General features: G+C 59.7%; 1 protein-coding gene across 1 annotated transcript in view; it reads left to right on the top strand.

The window, feature by feature from the left end:
- Nucleotides 1–21,321, top strand: part of EVL (Enah/Vasp-like) — a 141,405-nt gene that overhangs the window by 90,816 nt on the left and 29,268 nt on the right. Inside the window, 1 exon segment of the mRNA XM_039252928.1 lies at nucleotides 1,718–1,895. Within this exon segment, the coding sequence (XP_039108859.1) occupies nucleotides 1,718–1,895 (178 nt within the window).

The raw sequence follows: 21,321 nt of genomic DNA, 5'->3' as shown, positions 1-21,321 counted from the left end.
TTGCATCTCAGGTCACGATCTCACAGTTCATGGGTTTAAACCCCAAGTCGGGCTCTGCGCTGACAGTGTGGAGCCCACTTAGGATTCTGTCACCCACTCTCTGCCCATCCCCACTCACCTGAGCTCTCTCTGTCTCTCTCTCAAAAACAAGTAAACTTTCAAAAAAAAAAAAAAAAAAAGAGTGGTTAACCAGAAGTCACTGTGCCCTTTCTGGTGCATACATGCCACAAAACCCCAGCCCTTTTCTGATGGCCTGGAGCTAACCCTAGAGAGAGCCACCCCAGGAACCTTGCGCTGAAACCTGACACAGTTGTGTTTCTTTGGCTGATTCAGCATGCCTGCGCTCACACGCTTGCACTCTCTCTCTCGCTCTCGCTCTCTTTCTCTTCCGCTCTCTCTCTCTCTCCCTCCCTCCCTTCCCCCCCCCACCCCCCCACTGTAGGATGACCCAAACTCACCTTCCACCTGGCTAACACTTGGAAAAAAGCTGTTGCGGCTGGTGCCCGTATTTGCTGTCCTCTGACCTTACCTCACCCAAAGCACAGCAGAACGGAGCAGTAGAGGAGACTGATAAATCAGGGGTCACAGCTTTGCGCCTAGCCCACCAGCAGGGTAGCTTGGCCACCCTACATCTCTGAATCTTTTCCTGAGCTCACCTTCCTGACCCGCGGGGACAGGAAACAGGCTCTGTCCAGCCTCAGATCACAGAGCCCTGGAGCCTCAAAGCCAGAGGGGACCTGGACAGTCCTTCCCAGCGTCTCCTGAAGCAGACCCTTCCCCCGGCATCACCCACAGCCTCGTCCAGACCCACTCACTGACACTCTGCTGGGTGCTCACACACGCAGGATTTCATCCCCACACTGCACCATGAGGCTGCCGTGCTGTGGTCCTGTCCACTCTTCCCACTTTCCAGGTCAGAAAACAGATGGCAGTTAAGTTCCATGAGGTCGGATCATGTGAGGAGCGGTAGCCGGGCAGCTCTAGGCCTCCCCCTGCCCTCCCTGAGCCACACTTAGGAAACATCACCTTGCAGAACTTGGAAGTACTTCTCTGTTAAGTGTCTGAGAGCGTAGGTGCACGGCCGGGCCAACCTGGAGCCACTCTCCCCTCTGCTTGTGGGCACCGGAAGGTCCAGGCCGTGCCTGGGCCTGCTCCTCACTGTCCCTGCTGGGCCTGGCTGGCTCCCAGCGAGCAGTGGAAGTTTGCTGATGGATACATTTGTGCGACACACTAACTTTTCTAACCTAGCTTTTTAGCTGATAGCCCGTTTAGTAATGCATCCGAAGTACTAGGCCCTGTGCACATGGGAGGCACACACAGGACCTGGCAGACCCTCGCCCTGGGGGTCTGCATGCCCAGAAATCTAGATAAGATGTGCATCACGGTGTGGCCTTCCCAGTAACCCTACTGGGAAAGCCCCGTTTTGCAATTGGAGAAACGGAGCCCCAGAGAAGCGCCATGACTGCCATGGGCGGCGTGGCTGAGGCAGGCCCAGCACTGGGCACTGGGACCCCAACTCCCAGCTCCGGCCTCGCATCTGGAGCATTATTAGAAGAAGGAGCTGGTTTTCAAACCCTCGCCATTCCGTAGATCACGCTGAAAACCTGCCTGGCCTCACCGTCCCCAGGGTACACACTATCCCTGCCCCAGAGCCGCTCTCTGCAGCTCACTTACCTTTTATTTATTTACACGCATTTCTCTGTCTTTTTCTCTCTAGGTTGTGATCAATTATTCAATCGTGAAAGGGCTGAAGTACAATCAGGCAACGCCCACCTTCCACCAGTGGCGAGATGCCCGCCAGGTGTACGGCTTAAACTTTGCAAGTAAGGAAGAGGCAACCACGTTCTCCAATGCCATGCTGTTTGCCCTCAACATCATGAACTCCCAGGAAGGAGGTAAGTGGGGCTCTGTCTTGGCCTGGGCCGGAGACCGCCCACCCCCACTCCCTCCCACGCTGCCAGCTCCCTGGTGTCCCGGCCACCGCGCCAGGCTGGTGCTGTGTGGGTTCTCGGAGAGGCCCGCTGACGGGCCCCAGATTTACAGCAGACGTTAACGGTGTGGAGGAAGAGAGAGTGCCGTTCACTTCTTCTTGCCATTTGCGAGCTACAGCTCTGCGCCAGGCGCTCCTGAGGCCGTGTGCCCAGCTGTGTTTCGCGTTTGCTATCTTCTGTGTTCTAGAATGCATGTTGAGCAGAGATGGGAGGGAGCCAGCATACGATTCATTCGTGAATTAGTCCTTCATCTGGTTAATCAGCTTTTACTAAATGTTTGCTGAGCGTAAGAAACTGGCCGGGCGGGCAGTGTGGGTAGGAGATGATCAGGTGGCGTCCTTCCCCTGCGGACACCGAGCACTTGGAGTAGGGAGATCTCTTACGCTGACATGGTGCTTCGTGCCCCGAGCGTGGGCCAGGGACTGGGGCGGGGGAGGGGGCTCAGGACACAAGTCTGGGCTCCGGTTCTGAAGGGCGAGGGGCTTACAGGGCAGAGGAGGAGCCAGGCAGAGGGACAGCGAAGGCCTCCGGGCCTGAAAGCCCTGCGTGTGTGGAGAGAGCCCCCTGCAGGGCCCCAAAGACCAGGGAGACGTTGGGCGGGCTCGGTACTTGGGGGAGACGGGGGCTGCAGGAGGGAGCAGGCTGGGGTGCTGCCAGCCTGTTTCTAAGCAGGACAAAACCATTGGTGGCTCTTCTTGGAAATGGGAAGACGGGAGCTTTCTAGGGTGTGGGTGTCTTCACGTCCACGGTCCTGCACTTTGCCGGAGACCTTAATCTTGGGAGAGTCTGTAGTCATGAACGGGGCTTAGGCTCATGCTGCTCCGTGTGAGTCCTGGCTCTGCCACGTTCCAGCTAAGGGACAGGCTTTGGACAAGTCACTCCCATTTTCTGCGCCTTGGTTTCCTCATCTATCAGATGGGGGCGATAAAGGATGTTTTTAGATTTGATTTGGTTTTTTTAAGTCGACTCCACGCCCAACATGGGGCTCGAACTAACAAGCCCGAGATCAAGAGTCACACTCTCTACCACCTGAGCCAGCTGAGTGCCTCTTAGGGTTGTTCTTAAATTTGAACAGGCAGAATGTGAAATACTTAGCAGGCTGCCTGACACACGTCCGTCACCAGTGTTGGGGGTTGTCAGTATTACGACCACTTTGGCTGTTGGCAGAGTGGGGGGGGCGGGGGGGGGCGTGGTACCGCAGCCCCGGGGAGATGGCTTCTGTGTATCCATTGGGCCTGACAGATTGCGGCTTTGGGGCACAATTTAAACTCTAGGGGAAATTTTTTTTTTTTAAGTAGATGAAAATGTTTTGCGTATGCTGCCCGTGGGTCACACACAGCACAGTACTTGCAGAGTCCTCTCCCCTCCAAGAACAGGCTCTGGGGTTTGGGGTTTCCTGGCAAGAACGTGGGACCCGTGGTAGGGGAGCCGCCTGACCATGTTGAGTGACAGAGCAGGGACAGCTCCGGAAGCGGCAGAGGCACACAGCAAGTGTGTATTAAACTGTCTTTTTTCCCACCCAAGAGCCTTGTACCTGGTGGTGAGGTCAGCTGGGTTTACGGTTTCCTGTCCGAACCACCTCACCTGCCCCAGGACATGAGAGTTGAGCTGTCTTTGATCTGTTCAGATGGGCATGTCGAGGGGCAAAAACTGAGTTTTGAGTTAAGCAGACTACTGATGCTTGCAAAGCAAGCCCTTATTCTAAATAAAAACTCCTTGTTGCTTTATTAAATCCTGATTAAATTCACCCGAGTCATAGGGAAGTCAGCTAATCAACCCTCATTGCCACATGAGAGCCCTCGACTGTTGTGAGGAAGTCACTCATGTGAGTCCCCTAGGAACCCAGAGCTCCTCTGCCTCCTTTGGGCCAAGGGTGGGGTCACCGGGTAAGAGTGGCCTCGGTGACAGCTCCCAGAGGCGTGACCTCTGGTAGAAGAAGGTCCGGTTGCACCGAGAGGGTTTTAGCTCCTTCAACTGCAGTGTGCCTCCCCCCCCGCACCCCCCCCATCCGCAGGTCCCCAGAGAGACCATGCTCCTCCCCCTCCTCCCCCAAGGGCAATGGGGACCGCAGCCTCTGAGACGACAGAGCAGATTGTCTGTGTTTGAACTTCGCTGTGTGTGTATTTCATACACTGCGCACCTGGTGCCTGACTTCTCTCCGTCCATATTGTGTGAGGGGTTCATCTAGGGAGTTGTTCACCTCTGTCGTTGCTCCTTGTCACCGGGGCGCACCCTGCCACGTGGATCCACCATTTCTGCCATCTGCGGTCCAGCCTGTTAGAGCCGGCTCCGCGCACCGACAGCCCCTCCGCCACCATCTCTGTCCGGCAGCCTCCACGGATGCCCTCCCGCTGCCGGACACTGTGCTGCTTTCTGTTAAACCCCTCCGAACCTGCGCGTCCTCAGTGGGAGGTGGTTTGCTGTAGCGGGAAAGGTATCTGTTTGGCGACAGCAAGATCTTCTCTTAAGTCTTTGTTCTACTCCCTGTCTCCCTGGGCTAATGAACCCTCCTTCCCAGGGTGGTTTCGAAGATTCATTTTGAAATGTGTGCAAAGCACTTAGCATCCAGGGCCTGGAATGTGATAGGAGCGCAAACAATATTGGCACTTTATCTTTTGTTCTTCTTAAATGTGGTCATCTTCTGTAAGCTTCAGCGTCCCTCCTCATCCAGGAAGGGCATCCATCCCGCTGCAGAGTTGGGCAGAGGGCGCACGGGCCTGCTGTGGCGTCTGGCACCTCATAAGCGCTCACCTGCCGCTCTTTCCTTCCCTGGTTGGCACCCAGGACCTGTGCCTTCGGATCGTGCCCTTTGCTGAGACTCCATGTCTCCCCAGGTTGTGTCCTGTTAGGCGTTTCCCACATCCACCTGCTGGTACGCGGGTAGGTGCCGCTGTGGCCCCTCCATGGTCTTTAGTGCCTGGCAGGTATGCGAGGCCTCCATCCCAGCCCGAAAGTCACTTGTCAGAGCAAACCGCAGATGCCGAGGGCTGGGTAGTGAACCATCTTCCTGCCCCTCCTCTCTCCCGCCTCTGGCACCGGCCCTGGGGGACGAAGGCCCGGATGACACCTAGGTTAGCAAACTGAGTCTCCAAGAGGAAAGCGACCCGAGGGTTAGCCGAGACCCAGCCCCAGGACCGTGCTGACTCAGCAGTCCGCACTGTGTGCGCACTAGCGGCCGGCACGGAGCCCCGAGCCTGGGCTCTCTTTGCTACTTCCTGCCTCGCCACCTAGTGAGGCCCATTGTCAGCCAGGATCCTCAAGATTGTTCTAAAGAAAGAAGGGGCACAACACAGTAGTATATTTGCTGCGAAGCCTGCACAGAAGTAACGGTTGGGCACTCGATCCTTGGAAGACCTGTGTGCTGACCTTGTTCCTTGGTACCTACGGCTTCTGTCTTTCTGCAACAGTGACTTTTATACTCATTGCTCAACCTCAGGCCCAGCCTAGGGAACTTAAGTCAAGTTAAATAAAGTAACTGCCTGGAGCTTGGGGGCCTCAGTTCTTGGGTGGGGGAAGGGAGGAAGGGGGCACAGAGCTCGCTTAGGGTTCTGTTGGGACCCCCAGTCTCCGGATTCGGGGATTATCTCCGTGGACAAAGGGCAGTCCATCCCTGGGAGGCTTTCTCAGCAGTACCCAAAATCTGGAGGTGGGTTGGGGGGTGGGAGGAGCTGACTGTTCCTAGAGCGTGGCTGTCTTGTGAGCGGAGAAGGCGCACTCCTCCGTGCAGCCCCCATCGGGAGAAACGGAGGCTCCCACCTCGCTGTGGTCACTGTTGTCCATGCAGGTTGCCGCCCGCCCCCCATCCCCGCCAGTTCTTCACAGAGCTTGGCCCACAGACCGTACTGCGCAGCTTCTCTGGGCTTCTGGGCGCTGCGCGACAGGGTGTGATGGCCAAGGATGGGGCCTATGCTAAATTCAGAGCTCAGGGTGGGGCGTCTTTGGCCTAGTTGGATGACACAGATGATGGTTAGAGTAATAATAATAATACCTGTACTTTCCCTGAGAAAGCCTAGGCTCCTTGTTTCTCAGCCATCTCTCTCATGTGCCCCTCCCCGCCCTTCTCAAGGAAACTTCCCACTAATCAAACAGCCCCCTAGGGGCGAGGGCTGCAGAAAGACCCTGCCATGCTGGGGAAGTACCTCCTCAAGCTCTGAAGTGCTCCTATTTTGGCCTCTGTTAGCAGGAGGCAGTGAGGCCAGCCTCCGTCACACACATGTATTCCAGCGGGGAGGCGAAGACACGGGGCATTGGGATGTCGGGGATTTCACTGTTGCAGTATCGGCGGCAGCGGATGTCCTTGGTGCAGGACGGCGTGGTCGAGCGTGAGGACATACGCGTGACTTCCCACTCGCAAAGTGCTGCGTCCTCGAAGCACAGAGGATCTCGTATTTCCTTTGGCACGTGAGCGGAGGCCCCGTGGCATCGCGTGCTGGCAATCAGGCTTGTGATAGACAGTAAACACAGCTTCCCCACCGGACTGCAGGTTGGTATTTTAGGAGTCGTTACTGTGACTCGTGTCTGCACGGCCCGGGAAAAAAACCCTTGCTTGCCTTCCCTTTCATTCTCTGCACCTCTCCTCCCACCGGACACACTCCGTCAAGTTCAGCGCCGAGAATCGAGTTCAGTGCCGAGAATCATGCTTGTCGGTCACACAGAGATTCCGGGGCTGTTCCTTCGTCTGGCTTCTAACAGGAGGGAAGGGAGGTCTGAGAGCTGAAAGACCTACATTCTTCCAGAAGCTGGCAGGTGGGGTGGTTTCCCAGTTAGCGCACGCCCCTCTTGCACTCTCCCCCCCTCGAGGGCACGTCTGACCAGGGTGCTTCCCTGCTGTCTGCTGGCCCCGGAACACACCGTCCTGCTGTCCCTATTTTAAAAATGGACAGAAACCAGAGAGGCGGGATTCCGTGGCTCTGTGGTTTTTGAGGAGGCTGGCAACATTACCATTTTAAATGATCTCAGGAGTATTTTTAAAAAGAAAGGATGCCAAAAGTGACAAGAAAGGCACACAGAGAGCCTTCTGACGAGCTTGTGGTCTTTTCACGGAATATGCAGCCGGCAGAAGGGCACACAGCCAAGGACAAATCTGGAAAGGGCAGACCTCACGGGGGTTGGATGCCAGGATTTCTCAACTGTTGCTCCCTCCCTGGGGGTGTTTCTTTCCGTCTCTGCTTCTTCCAGCCGCGCCCGTCCCGCTCAGCCCCGTCCACCTTCTCAGCTCCCTCCTCCAGCCGCTCTCTATTCCTTCCTCCTTCCTTGCACCCTCCTCCCTCGCACGGGAACGTCTGTGACCATGATGCCCCGTCCCTGATCTGGGCCTCTCACCCCCCGTTCTGTGCTCCCAGGGCTCCCCGTCCACGTTCCCCTTGCCAGCCACATGCTCAGGCCTGGCTGCCGTGAGAGGCAGGGTCACGTCCGACGTGTTCCCAGGGCACCCCGGGACCTTCTGAGTGCCCAGAACACACAGTACGTGCCCTGTAAACGTTCGCTCTTGTAGAACCCACTGTGATCTGCTCGTGGGGGCTCAGCCTCTGTGTTCCTCGGCACCAGAGGACTTTACTCTTCGAGTTCCCCCGTTTGGTCAGTGGCTGTTGTTTAAACCTCCTGCCTGTCTGTCCGGCTCTCGGTCGTTACTTCTCACTGTCGATCAGATCCCTGGCTCTGGTGCCCCTTCTCCCTGTTTGTTCGTGCTCATGGCCCTGTCCCGGACTGTGAGTTGTTTCCCAGGGGCCACGGTGCCGCCGGCCCCAGCCCCCAGCGGCCGGTGCGCGTCTGCAGGACAGCTCTGCCCCCAGAAAGGGGCGGCGCCCCGGGCTGCTGGAGGGTGTCTTCCCCTTGCGTTCTTGCCTCCCTTTTCCTCTTTCTGGTGGACAGCTTTTCACAGTCTTGCAAAGCTCCTTCTACGGGGCGGGGAAGTAGCTATGCGTTAAGAGTAATAGGAGTGGAGGGGCGCCTGGGTGGCTTAGTCGGTTAAGCGTCCGACTTCGGCTCAGGTCATGATCTCGCGGTTCGTGGGTTCGAGCCCCACATCGGGCTCTGTGCTGACTGCCAGCTCGGAGCCTGGAGCCTGTTTCAGTCTGGGACTCCCTCTCTCTCTGACCCTCCCCTGCTCACGCTGTCTCTCTCTCTCTCTCTCCTAGAAACAAATAAAACATTAAAAAAAAAAAAAAGAGTAATAGGAGTGGGAACAGGGAGAGCGAGGGTCTTCACCCTGGACTTTGAGAGTCTGGTGCTCAGGGGAGAGAGCGGCTCCCTGGGAAAGCGATGTGGCCTTTCCCTGGGAAAACCGCACAGGTAGGTACGTTACTTCCTTACTGAGCTATACATTTGTTTAGATTTGTTTAGATTTGTATAGATTTGTTTAGAAGTACGCTTAAAGATGGGGAGGGTCTTAGAGGTATTTAGTTTCAGTTTTGCCCCAGAACTCTGTTTTGACCATGGAGCTGCTTTTGTGGCTGAAAGGGGAGGGGAAGAGGGGGACACAGGGGACCCCCAGGCCCTGGAGAGCCCCGACCCTGGTGGCTCACAGTGCCACCCGACCCCGTACCTGCTGGTACACCACCGCCTCCTGCTTGGGCTGCACCAGCATCCTGTCCCTGCACGCGCACCCCCCTCCCCCGTCGGTCCCCACTACCCACCCCCACCCCGGAACTCATGCGGGTGGGAGGGACGCACGGCTGGAGCTCAGGAAGTCAGCCTTCTGCAAGGGCCAGAGGCTCCAGGTCATGTTCCTCAGGGAGGCCTGGCTCTGGTCCTGGGTCTGCCGCTCGCTGTGTGGCCTTGGCCAGGCCCGGTGATCTCTGTGGAGGTCATGTGTGAAGTACGGGGTGCTGGTTTTCCCCCCGAGGCCTCTTACCAGCTGGTGACCGACCACGGCCCTCCCTGCGTGCTGGGGGTGAGCCGCCACCTGCTCAGGCGCTGGGCCTGGGGTGGCACTTGGCAGCACATGGCCTCGGCCAGTCACTTCCCTTCTCTGGGCCGCGATGTCTCCGTGTGCGAGGTGGGTGACACGCCCGCACAGCACAGACACAAAGGTCCGTGTCAGCGCCCAGCAACAGTGGCCAAGTCCCGTCCCGCTCAGGAAGGTGCCTCCCTGCTGAGGTGCCTGAGTTCTGGGGAAACCCCGACCCTCCAGCAGCTCCCTGGAGCCCGGGAGGGAGCCTGGCCTGGACCCCAGGAGTCGGGTTCTCGGCCCCGCCGGCTACCCCTGTGTCCCCCGTGCGCCTTCAGGCAGCTCCAGCCCCTGGGCCGTCTGGGCCTGAAGTGGCAGGGAGAGGGGCTCGGCGGGCAGGGGGCAGGGAGGCTGGGCGGCTGGCGGTGACCAGGCGGGTCCTGCTTTTCCACGTCCTGCCGAGCACGTGGAGGTAAAAACCTTAACGATCCGAGCCAGAACTCCGCTCCATTTGAAGAAAAAGTGCTCCTTTTTTCTTCCACTGGGTGTAACGCGTGCCGGGTCCTCCAGGGATGCCGCCGCCACACGCTTCCCAACAGTACGGGCTTTAGTTCGTCTGTGACTTCGCCAAGGACTGCTTTCTGTTTTGGAAACACCGTTGTCACTTGTGAGACTGTCCGTCATGCACGCAGCTCCCCTTTGTCACTGTGAGTCCGTGGACAGGCGTGCGCGGAGCTGACAGCTCTTCCGGTGTGGCCACGTCTGCGTGGTCACGTCCTGTGGTGTGAACCTACGCACCGCCCCTCTCTTCCTGTCCCTGAGGACGTTACTTTCTTTCTAATTCATGTAGGTACGTCATACAGTCCACGAGTTTCATTTTAGAACCCAGGAACATTATAAAAGATTTGTAATAAGAAGAGATGGTTGAGTCTGGAAGAAGGGCCAGAAGTTCTGTAAAAATCAGACTCTCCTTGATCACGTCTGGCCGTCTCATTTGATTGTCATGTGACAAGTCGATAGCACCATGTCTGTGCCCATCTTACAGCTGAGAAAACAGAGCCCCAGAGGGAGGGAGCAGGCACTTGGCCGCTGGCCAGTAGGAGAAGCCGGCGTAGCGTGCTCTCCCCTCCTCATCCAGACAGCAGGAGGTGTGGGAGAAGCCACGAGGCCCGGTGGGAAGGACGTCCATGTGGCTGAAGGAAGGCCACGCCTGTCTTACTCCTTTGCGTCTCCTCTGCCCACAGTCCTTCACTTCTGACGCCAGAGGTGTGCCGTTCCCACAGATCAAGCAGTTCCAATGTTAGCAGGGTGTCCCGTGGTTTACCTCGGCCCCGACACCATCACCAGGAGATGGCATCAGACCTCGCAGGTTAGGCCTCAGTCCCCCAAGGCTGCCCACCACCCACTTCAGACCCTGGTCACCCCCAGGCTGTCACCTGTACGTCTGGCCAACAGGCTGTAAATCGGAGGTTACTACAACAACCCCCCCCCCCCCCCCCCCCCCCCCCCCGCCGTGTTGATTAATTTTCAAAGGCGGCTCATAGAACTCAGGAAAATGTTTTACGTACAAGATCACTGGTTTAATAGGAAGGGCATAACCCGGGGAAAACCCGACGGGGAGAGGCGCAGGGTGGGGTGGGGGGAGGAACAGGGAGCTTCCATGCTCTCTGGGTGTGCTGCCCCCCACCTGACTCCAATTTCTGTTCCACCGCCTTCCGCACGTCAGCCCGTCTGTAAGATGGACACACAGGCACGTCATCGTTGGGGGAAGAGCCAGGCACGCTTCCCGCGTGAGACACTCGCAGGTTCCTGTAAATACAGCCCCTTCTCCCTTCTGGCTGCCCCCAGCCCACACTCTGTCAGGCTGCTTCCTGTTCTCCAGGAACGTACCACCATCGTCCCCCACTGCTCAGGGACACGAGGGCTCTAGGGACACCTGAAGCGAGACCCCAAGCTGAAGGGACCCAGCCACCTGGGGAAGTGAACTTTTGAGGAAAGCTCCTTCCTCGAAGCCACTGCTGGTGTGGAAGACAGGCAGTGAGGTCCAGGTAGGCCGGTGAGGGGGGACCGAGCAGGGACTGGAGAGCGCCCTGGGCATCATGAGACACGGTGTGCGTTTTGCAGATGACAGAACTGGGGCCCAGTGAGGGAGGGACCTGCCAGTCACACAGAAAGTCAGGGGCAGAGCTGGGGCTGTGCCCGAGGTCTCTCCCCCTAGCCCCAGACACCCAGGTTTGACACGCCCATACCTTCCTAGTTTTCCAGGGCACCTGGGTGGCTCAGCCGGTTAAGCGTCCCACTCGATTCCGGTCAGATCACGATCTCACAGTTCATGAGTCTGAGCCCGGTATCAGGCTCTGCACTGACAGTGTGGAGCCTGCTTGGGATTCCCTTTCTCTGCCTCTCTCCCTCCCTTCCTCTCCCTCCCTCTCCCTCCCTCCCTCTCCCTCCCTCTCCCTCCCTCCCTCTCCGTCCCTCCCCTATTCACACTCTCTCTTCTTTCAAAATGAATAAATAAACTTTAAAAAAAAAGCATTTTCTCTGGGACCAAGGACCAAGGGTTCTTGCGGAAGAGAGCAGAGGAATGTGACAGTCGTGCTCAGGAAGGCTTGAGAATAGCTTCTCTGTCCCACATTTCCCCTTTTGATTCTGATGACTTTCAACCTGACCTTCCCAGTGGTAGAGCAGCCTGTCCTTGCTGGCAGGAGCTTCCACGTTCTTTTTTTTTTTTACTGTTTATTTTTGAGAGAGAGAGAGAGGGAGACACAGACTCCGAAGCAGGCTCCAGGTCAGCACAGAGCCCGACGTGGGGCTCAAACCCACGAACCGTGAGATCATGACCTGAGCCGAAGTCGGACACTTAACCGACTGAGACGCCCAGGCGCCCCAGGCCCTTCCATGTCCTTGCCTCAAGGAGCTACGCTGTCCTTCACTTCGCCCTCCCGTGGCCTCACCTTTCCTAGTGAGGAAACTCAGGACAACTCAGGACAGAGTCGAGGGACCCCAGACCAAAGCAGAGGGCTCACTTCTCAATCTCCCACTAAGACCCCAAGAAGCCTTCAAAATCAGAAGATCCAGCAACCTCCCAACTCCCCCCAAGGTCACGGCCTTTCCCAAGAGGGAGTGACAAGGGTAGCTGGCCCAGCTTCATGTTGTGACCGAGCCAGAACGTGTCAGGAAGGGAAGAAAAGAACCCCCCCAGCGGATGTGAGGTCCTGCACACAGATCGCTGGGGGCTGGGGCCCACACACACTTCCGGTAGGCAGCCGTCGAGCCCGGGGCTGGAGGAGGGAGCCTCTTCCCAGGGGGTGGCCTGGCATACACGTGTCTCAGTGCCGGGACTTCTGTAGCAGGACGGGCTGCCTGGGACAGCGGCCACCCCGCAGGCGCCAACGCAGAGCTGCAGCCCCGCGTAGGGGCAGGGGCAGCCCGGCCGCAGCAGGTGGGCTGTCTGCTTGGGGCCAGGACTCCAGGCCGCAGTCCCTGCAGGTGGAGAATGAGGCGGTGACGCCCCCTCTCCTTGATCTCAAATGAGACAGAGGGCCTCCAGTGAAGAGCAGCGCCGGTGGTGGGGCCTGGGGGCTGGGGGGCTGGAAAGGAGTCCCTGCCTTGCGTACCCCAGTCAGTGCGAGCGGGCACAGTTCCTCTACGGGCCTGAGGTGCAGACTAGACCCCGGAACGCCCCGGAGTGGCAGGGCCTGGTGCTGGAGGCTTGGGCAGGGCTGGGGCGGTAGCAGCGCAGTCAAAAGCGACTTCGTCCACGGGGGGAGCGGGGGTGGCGGGGGGACTCTCAGAGTGTTCTGTTGAGGAGTTCCAAGGGCCCAGGTCTGCCAGGGACCTCGCCCGGCCGCAGCCAGAATTGTTCCCTTTGTCTCTTGTACCCATTTGGGCTCTGAAAAACAAGACAAAAACCTGGTAGCTTAGTGGAAATCCACACGGAGGGAACTAAAACATAATGAAGTAAGTACGTGTTTTCGTTGGCCTCAAGGAATGTAACGGAACATCCTTTTCTCTCTCGGTTTGCTTGTGATAACGTCATGGGCATGTTCCAAGGGTGACGGGCCTGGTGCGGGACGAGCAGCGGTTCCCCAGCGTCCGTGTCCCTATCAGTGCCCAGCGCCGCAGCCACACGGGCATGGGAAAGACGCTTCTAGTCACACCTTTTAGTGGAGGCAGGCCCAGTTCACACCGTGCCACCTCCCAGCCGCTTACACTCGGGGCTGAATCCCGCTTCTCATAAGCTTCCTGTGGAAATGACCAACCTCTTCCCCACAGACAACACTTGGCTGCGTCCCTGTCCCCTGCTGGGGCCCTTGTTGCTTTCTGCCTCGCCGGAGATGTAAGAACGCAGGCTGGCACGACCCTGCCCGAAAGACCCCGGTTTCCCGTGTACCCCGCGTCCCCACCTCCCCACTGCCCTCTGGTGGCCGGTTCCTGACTAGCCTCTGTGCCCAAGAGTCACAGAAAGTGGGACATCCGTGCCCAGTTACCGGCCTGTCCGCACGCTTCCCAGAGTGGCCCTGCTGTGGCCCCGGCTCACCGCTCCCCACGTCCAGACCCCACTCCTCCTGTCCAAAAGCCGCCCCTCAGACGAAGCCTTTCCAGCCACTGGGGCAGCCTCCTCCACCAGTACGCCCCCATCTCCGAGGTGCATGCCACTTGGCACGTCCCGCCGTCCCACACGGGGTCCAGTCGGACTGGGCGTCAGGAAGGGTCCTGTTTGTTTCCGGACCCTCAGAAACCAGCACACTAACTGGAGAGTGCTCGCCGCATCCAGGTCGGCCTGAGGGGGCACATCAGGCCCCGGGGGCTGGCCAGGTCCTGGGACTCAGTGCGGGCCCCCCCTCCCATGCTTGATTGCCCTGGACGGTTCACACCGATGAAGGCGTGCCCTGTGCCACCCGGCCCGGGTCACGTCTCTGACTCGGTCTGGACGCGTCCTGTCTGTCCCCTGAAGGCTTGTGGAAGGTCTCTCTCTGGTCAGCCTCTCTTCCCTTCTGCAGCCTGGCCTTTCTGCTGGTGCCTTCGTGACCTTTCTGCACAGCCGGGCTCATAACCCCCCCGACCCTCGGCCTGTGCCACACCATCCTCCGTGCTGTTCCTCGTCACACTGTGTGCTGCTGGCCTGCCCCTCCCTCACAGACCTGGGCCTCCGGGCACCCCAGAGGACCTCAGGGCTTGCTCCCCAGCTCTGGACACGCAGTCATCTGTCCCTCTTGGCTGTAGACTGTGAGCCCCTCGAGGCCAGGCACCTTGCTTTTCACGTCTCCAGCGCCCTGAGGTGGGGCTGGCACCTCTTGGTGCTTGGGGAGGGGGTGAGCTCTCCACTTCGCTCCTGGGTCTGTTTCATGTGCCTCGCGGAGCCTGGTGCTTCCTGCCATCCCGCCACCTGCTGCAGACCAAGACGGCCCTCCTTCCGGAACCCGCAAGCCTGCGAAACTGGGCACAAGGTGAGGGGTGCTATCTGTGATTGAGGGACATGGCAAATAGAATTGTCTCACACAGAAATCGCACCCGTCACCTTGGCCCGCCTACCACCACCCCTGAACAGAGGACGGCACCTTCCCCGGCCAGCAGCCTCGCGTTCACGTACCTACAGTCGTCGGTGGTCCTGAGGCGGGCGCACATCGGACGCGGAGTGGACTGGATCTGGGGGCTGGAGCACGGTTTGTGCCGAGGGCGTGCCCTTGGCCGAGTCACCGCACTTTTCTGAGACCGTTTCTCCATGCGCGGGACGGGTTAATCGCACCTACCTCACAGGGTTGTTGTGAGGGTGACGTGAGATGGCGTGAGTGAAATGCCTTGTCGTCCGTGAAGCACTATAACGATTTGAAGTTAACTGGTTTTTTATATGTATTTGAAGAGTCAGCTAACAAAGTCAAGCCCTGTGGTGACGCTGGGCGCGCCGCTCTGGGACGCAGAGGGAGGCCGGGCCGCGCGGCCGGGGCGGTCAGGGACGTGGGGCCGAGAGGGAGATGCCCGCGCCCACTGCGCTGTAGGACTGAGGGGAGCTGGGAGTGGCCGACCAGGAGGGTGGGCACAGCAGGTCTCGGTGCCTTGGGACCCCGCCCGACATTGGGGTCTCCCTCTGCACACTGTCAGCACCTTGTACCTCTCTCGGGGTTCCCCGATTTCCGAACACCCCCCATTATCTCCCTGTAAGGACCTGCGGGTTTGTCTGCAGCCTGCTTCTTAGAGAAGAAAGACCCCTTCCGGCAGCCCTGGGATTTTCTCCTGAACGCCAATGGGGAGAGTCCTGCAGGGCTTCTGGTTTTGCGCAACTACGGCCTGTGCCCAGCGCCCAATCAAGGCTTGGCGCGTGGTCTGCCTTACCAGCTCCTGCCCATGTGCCTCGGTCGGGGCCCGGGGAGCAGCCTGTGGGTGGCCCAGGTGATTGGCGGGGCTGACAGTCCCTATAGGCGGACAACAGAGGGGCAAGCCCGGGCTGTAGGCCCTGCACCCGGGGCAGCCGTGAGCCAGCCATCGTGCCTCCCTCCGCCCCAGTTTCCTCATCTTTACAATGGTCTCAGCAGCGTGAGAGCAGACGGGACTGCGATGCGTCAGCTGTGAAGTGCTGCAAGAATCCCAGTGCGGTGTCGCTGCTGCAGCCACACCCCATTCCCCGACGCTGTCCAAGGGCCTTGCCCCTTGACAAGGGCAGAATCGTGACTGGTGTGGGAGAAGGTGTGGGGCCCCCTTGCGGAGAGGACGTGACCCCTTCCCACACGCTGCCCATTTGCTCATCCCCCTGGGTCTTCATGCACCCTCTACCGCCATCGGGGACATTAGGGATTCTTGTCCCCACGCTAAGCGTGACGAAACGAAGGCTCACAGCAGCTTGCCCCAGGCCATGCTGGCGAGGGACGCAGCCTCTGCCTCCTTATCGCCAGCCCGTGTCTGTCCCATCAGACCAGACAGAGAGGCCCTGGTCTGCTGGTGGCCTCCGGGCTCTGTCCATCGTAAGCCACCTGGACTGTGGGCTGACAGTTATGGGCACTCGGCCAGGCCCATCTTCATGGCCAAATGCCTGTGCCTTTTGAAGTCGGTCAAAAATTCACTAGCACCCCTTTTCTTTTTTCTCACGTAGCGTATATTTCTTTCCTCGAGAATGAGAATTTCACAGGTTAGCCTTCTGCCACGTGTAGCTCCTTCCAGATAAGTGTCAGCTCCTCTGTCTTAGTAAGTGATTGTCACCAGGACTCAGAACCCCAAGTGCCGAACTTGGGGCACAGCTCGCGGTTTCTGGAGGGGACAGGGTGGGAGCATTTGAGGCCCTGTTCCCCACCTGTTTGTGGCTTGTCTTCATTCACCTACTTGATTTGTCTGCCTCTGTGCTGAGCCCGTGAGGGTCTGTTCTTCACGTGCAAGCGACGACTTCCCAAGGCAGCTCGCAGGGCGGCCCCTGCTCCGGACTCTCCAGAGATGTCCAGTCTCACTCAGAACCAAACCTGAAGCCTTAGAACCAAAGCCCGCACGGACCACTCGGCCCTGGCGCCTTCGAAGCCCACCGCCTCCCGCTCTACCTCACTCACCTCCAGTGGCATTGGCCTCCTTGTTGCTTCCCCGAGCACGCCACGCCTGCTCCTGACACTGGGTCTTAGACCTGATGTCCCTCGGCCTAGAATGTTCTTCCCTCCACGTTGCCCGTGGCTCCTTCCTCCCGCCCCTGCTCACACGTCACCTAGGCGTCGCCCGTCACTTGGGTTCTCTTACCCGCTGTATTCTTGCGCCGCGCGCGTCCTGGCCGTGTAAGCTACTGGGGGCAGCGTGTGTGCCCGGCACGGCAATACGTGAACCAGTAGACATTTCCGGACCGTCCGTGCTAGGTGGTGCGCCAGCACGCAGAGGTGCGTGAGGCGGGTGCCTGTGTTCCTGGGGCTCAGTCAGGCGGAGAAGGGACGCTGGGTGGTGCGGGGCGATGGGTTCCATGACAGAGGGAAGCGCAGGGCCTGCGGGAGCCTAGAGAGCAGGCCTGTCCCGCGGGCTGAGGCAGGGGGACAGGCCGTCAGGAGAGCCTCTGGTGGGCAAGCCTGGTCTGGGTGTCCAAGTGTGGATAGAAGTTTGCCAGCGAGACAAGAGAGAAGCCGTCTGAAGGGAGGCAGCCACACGTGCAAAGGCACAGAGACATGCCAGAGCTCTCCATAGGAGGGCTGCCCACCCTGGACGCTGGGAGACGAGGTGCGGCTGGGGAGACGCAGGGCTGGGGCTGGCTGGGCAGCTTTGAGTACAGTATTCTGAGGCATAGCCCTTCCCCCGGATGGTCAGGCAGGAGCCGCCGGGGCCCAGGCCTTCGCAGCCTCCTGTCCCTGCCAAACACGTCTTCGGAGGCGAAGGATCGCCGCCTGGCTGTCTTTTCCCGGAGCCAGGGCTCTTAGGCAGGGCCCAGCAGGTTCCCAGCGGGCTTGCAGCTTCCAGAGGCCTGGGAGCTTCGGCTCCTCCCGGCCCGCCCCTGCGCCACTCTGACTTCTTCCCAGACAGAGTTGGCAATGGTCTGCAGTGATGGCTGGCGTCCATAACCACCCTGCACACCCAGCACATGCGCTGTCCCCCCCGAGCCACACAGGTCCTGTTCAGGGTGGCAGACAGGTGTGGCTGCGATCCCCGGCTTGAGCCAGCTTTACCACCGATCTAGGCACTGATTCACGCCTCCCAAACTCCATTTTCTGATCTGGCACACGGACTGACAATAACAGCTTGTGACCCCGTGTTGAGAATTCCACACGGTGATGTGGAAGCGTAAACACGGGTGTTTCTCTCACGTGAGGTGCTCGAGATCCGGCAGGGGTGCAGGCGGGCACCCACACAGCTCAAGCAGAAGGAGTCGAGGCGTCGGTCCGGGTCGGGCTCACAGGAGGAGCCCGCAGGCCCCAGAGGAGGTGGGCCTGTGGGGCAGGACGGGGACGTGCGGCTGCACGAGCAAAGGGACCGCCAGAGAGAGGCGGGAAAGACAGACACTTCAGGAAGCGCTGGGCTCCGAGGACGGGTGGGCATAAGCACCGGCCAGGAGCCTGTCCTGCCCCCGAGCAGGCTATATTGTGGCCCAAACACACTCCCACTTGCGTGGATTTCGTGTTCTGCTCCACGATGTATCTGTGCTTATTTCCCTGTTTTGAATTACTGACCTTTCAGTAAAACTGACACTCCCGGTGGTCCGTGTTCCCCGTTCCTCCCCGGACCCCCAGAGCGCCCCCAAGCTGTTGGGGTGCCTGCCCCCAGCTGGCAGGGCCCACTGCAGGCATGGGAGCCCATTTCAGTTTTGGAGCAGAGAGCGGACCGGCCTCAAGCAGAGCATGGGAGTGGTGGGCACGGGATGGGGGCGGGGGTGAGGGGGTGCTGCGGGCCCCACCGGCATTGACTTTAGGGACTCGGGCTCAGCTGAAGATATGCCAAGCCAGGTGCCGTTAGCAGGATGTTCCTGTGTGATCTGGTCTAGAAATAACTTCCCTCGGTTGCTTGCCTCCGTCAGGCTGAGAAGTTGGGAATGCGTGCTTGCTGAACACACAGAGCCCGTGAACCAGTCTGTAGAGAGAGGGCCAAGGGGCCTATCAGCCAGGAGGGAGGAAGCAGCCGGAAAGGCCGACTCCAGAAACAGTGCTCAGGCCAGCTGTCTGCCTGCCTGTGTGCAGCACCTGTCCTTCCTCTCCCTGCGGCAGACGCTGGCGCTGTACCTCCATGGCGGCCCGCTGGCGGGTGCGGGCCCTGCGCTGCCAGGGCGGGTATGGCCTCACCTTCAGTTCTTGCCGCTTTTCCCTAACCTACTCTGCTTTATTTGTTTCTAATTTTGAGAGCACGAACACGAGCAGGGGAGGGGCAGAGAGAGGGAGACACGGAACCTGAAGCAGGTTCTGGGCTCCATGCCGCCAGCCCAGAGCCCGACACGGGGCTCGAACTCACGAATGGTGAGATCATGGCCTGAGCCACCCAGGTGCCCCTGACACGCACCCGCTTTTTGAATAGAAGTGGCCCGTGGCCAGCAGCCGGCAGGGCCGTGAGCTGGCTGGCTGACTGAACGCCGCGGAGAGCGCCTGTCCCTGGCTGCCTCTGCTCTGGGCTGTCGGCACAGCGTGACCGCTCTGCAGGGGGCAGCGTGGGATCCGAAGCTGCAGGTCCCAGTCCTGGTTCTGACTCTGTCACTCACTCGTGTGATACAGGCAAGTTTGTAACGTCTCTGGGCGTCGCTGGCCAGATGGGACAATGGTAACACCACTCTGGGCTGCGTGTGAGAATTTCACGGACACAAAATGTTACTCACTCGGGACTACCTAAGAGGGACAGAAAACGGCAGTGGTGGGCCACACCTTATCAGAGTCAAGGCTTCCTCCTACGAGTTTCTGATCCACACTCCAAACAAGTGGTGCCTTTTGTTAGTTTTCAGATAAGAAGACAGTTACAGTAACGTGCCAAGGCCAAGGGTGAGTCCGCTCCGGGGCTGCGTTGAGCTCTCAGGGCCTCCAGTCCGCGCGCTCGGAGCTGTGGCGGGGCTGCTGTCAGCACTGTGATGCCACCTCCCCAGTGCGGCCCTGCAGGCAGGGAGACCCAGTCCCAACAAGGTCTGCATCCCAGAGGTCCCAAAGAACCTTAGAATGGGTGTCAGTGGCTTGGGGAAGGATCTGGACAGGCCGGACCATGTGAGGCCCGTGTCAAGGAGGAAATGGAGGGGAGATGAGGTGCCAGCTTCAGGGGACCCTTCTAGGCAGCATGTCTCGGCGGGGGGATGCCACATTCCTCAGAGTCCAGTGAGGTCCCTCATGGATTTGTGTGTCGTTTGCATATTTGCATTTGACGCCCAGGGAAGTAAAGAGGGAAGAGGGTAAGGCAGGCGGGCCCAGCCCAGGTGAGTCACGGGTGGGGGAAGAGGGGCCCGAAGGAGGTGGCTGGGGGCTGCCGGGCACGTTAGCACATAGGAGGCCTCAGGCCCAAAGGTGAGGACTTCCGTGGGCACCAGTGGGACCTGCTGGGCTCCCGGCTGAGGGAGGGCACGGAAGGGCTTCCTGTTGTTTCATCTGCAAACACGGCTTGCGGGGGTTGAGCTTGACCCAGAGACCCCCACGAGAGAGAGAAAGAGAGCGCAAGCACGCACGGGAGGCTGAGGCCCGGAGAGCGCGGGGGGGGCAGCCTGCGGGGCAGTTTCCCGGAGGGCAGGCATCCCCTGGAGACCAGCAGAGAGCAGAGCGGAGAGCCAGGCCGGACCGGGGAGATTAGCATTGCTCCCCTGAGAGGGGCTGACCCGTATCCGACGCAGAGCAGGGTGCCGGGTTCAGGCTGGCCGCACAGACGTTCCCTGCGCGCTTCACACCAGGCCCTGCGCGGGGTGCTTAGGGACAAGAAGGGACGGTCGTGGGATTTGCCCTCAAGCCCTCAGTCCAGCGGGGTAAATAGTTGAGAAGCTCCGGTATCAGCAGTGGGCGCGTTCCTCAGGGCACAAAGGTACAGGGCCCCCCAGCAGAGCAGCAAGGGAACAAGGGGGAAACCACCCCCAAGGAGCCACCCAAGGAGCCAGGGGACGCTCCACAGGGACGGAGACCCACTTAAGCTGGGAAGTGCGGACCAGTGTTCCTGGCAGAAGGACCCGCCACAGTGCCCGCAGGTGTAGCGGCAGGAAGGTGCCAGGCGGTGGAGGAGAGGCGTGCCCGCTGGCAGGGGGAAGGACTGAGCTGCTTGGGGCCCATCAGGCTGGGGCAGGAAGCAGGACTGGCAGGGATTGGTTGGGAGGAAGCAAATGTGATGGCAAGGAAGGGAAGAGCGAGGAACAGCAGCAGGGAAGCCTGGGGAGAGCAGGTGGCCCACGCGGACAGTGCGGGGCTTCTGCCTTGGGCCGGTCACCCGTTGCTTTCTGGCTCCGTGCCCACCCTATCCTATCCCGTTGTCCACAGGGGACAGAGAGAGAGCCGGGGGGGAGGTCGTCTGGCAGACACCTGGTATCCCCACGGCCTGTGGGCTGGCCCCACAAGGGGTCTGGATACTTCTCCACAGCCCCCAGAACCTGTTAGAATCAGGTAGGCAGGAGGGTTCTGATAGGTTAGCTGGGAAGCCTCATTAAAGATTGAGGCAGCAAAGCCCATTTGACGGCTGGCCGGCGTATCGGTTTCCCAGTGCCTAAGCCGGGCGGCCAAGGAAGGAGAGGTAAGTGGCCGGGATGCGAGAGGCGCCCGCCTGGAGCGCGCCCGGGGGCCTGCCCGGGATGGTCAGCAGAGAGTGGGCCTTCCACTGCTTCTGCTTCTGCCACTGCCACTGCACCGTGCTCTGCAGAGTGAGCTGTAGGTGACGGGCGCCTCCTCCCCCCTCCTCACAGGGGTCCTCCCCACTCCTCACAGGGGCCCTCCCCCCACCTCACCGGGGGCTCCTCCCCCCTCCTCACAGGGGTCCTCCCCACTCCTCACAGGGGCCCTCCCCACTCCTCACAGGGGCCTTCCCCCCACCTCACCGGGGGCTCCTCCCCCC

The sequence above is a fragment of the Hyaena hyaena genome, unplaced genomic scaffold (genome assembly GCF_003009895.1).
Source record: "Hyaena hyaena isolate Hyena2069 unplaced genomic scaffold, ASM300989v1 scaffold_427, whole genome shotgun sequence".
Taxonomy (NCBI): Eukaryota; Metazoa; Chordata; class Mammalia; order Carnivora; family Hyaenidae; genus Hyaena; species Hyaena hyaena.
This window is presented reverse-complemented; position numbering and strand designations above follow the sequence as displayed.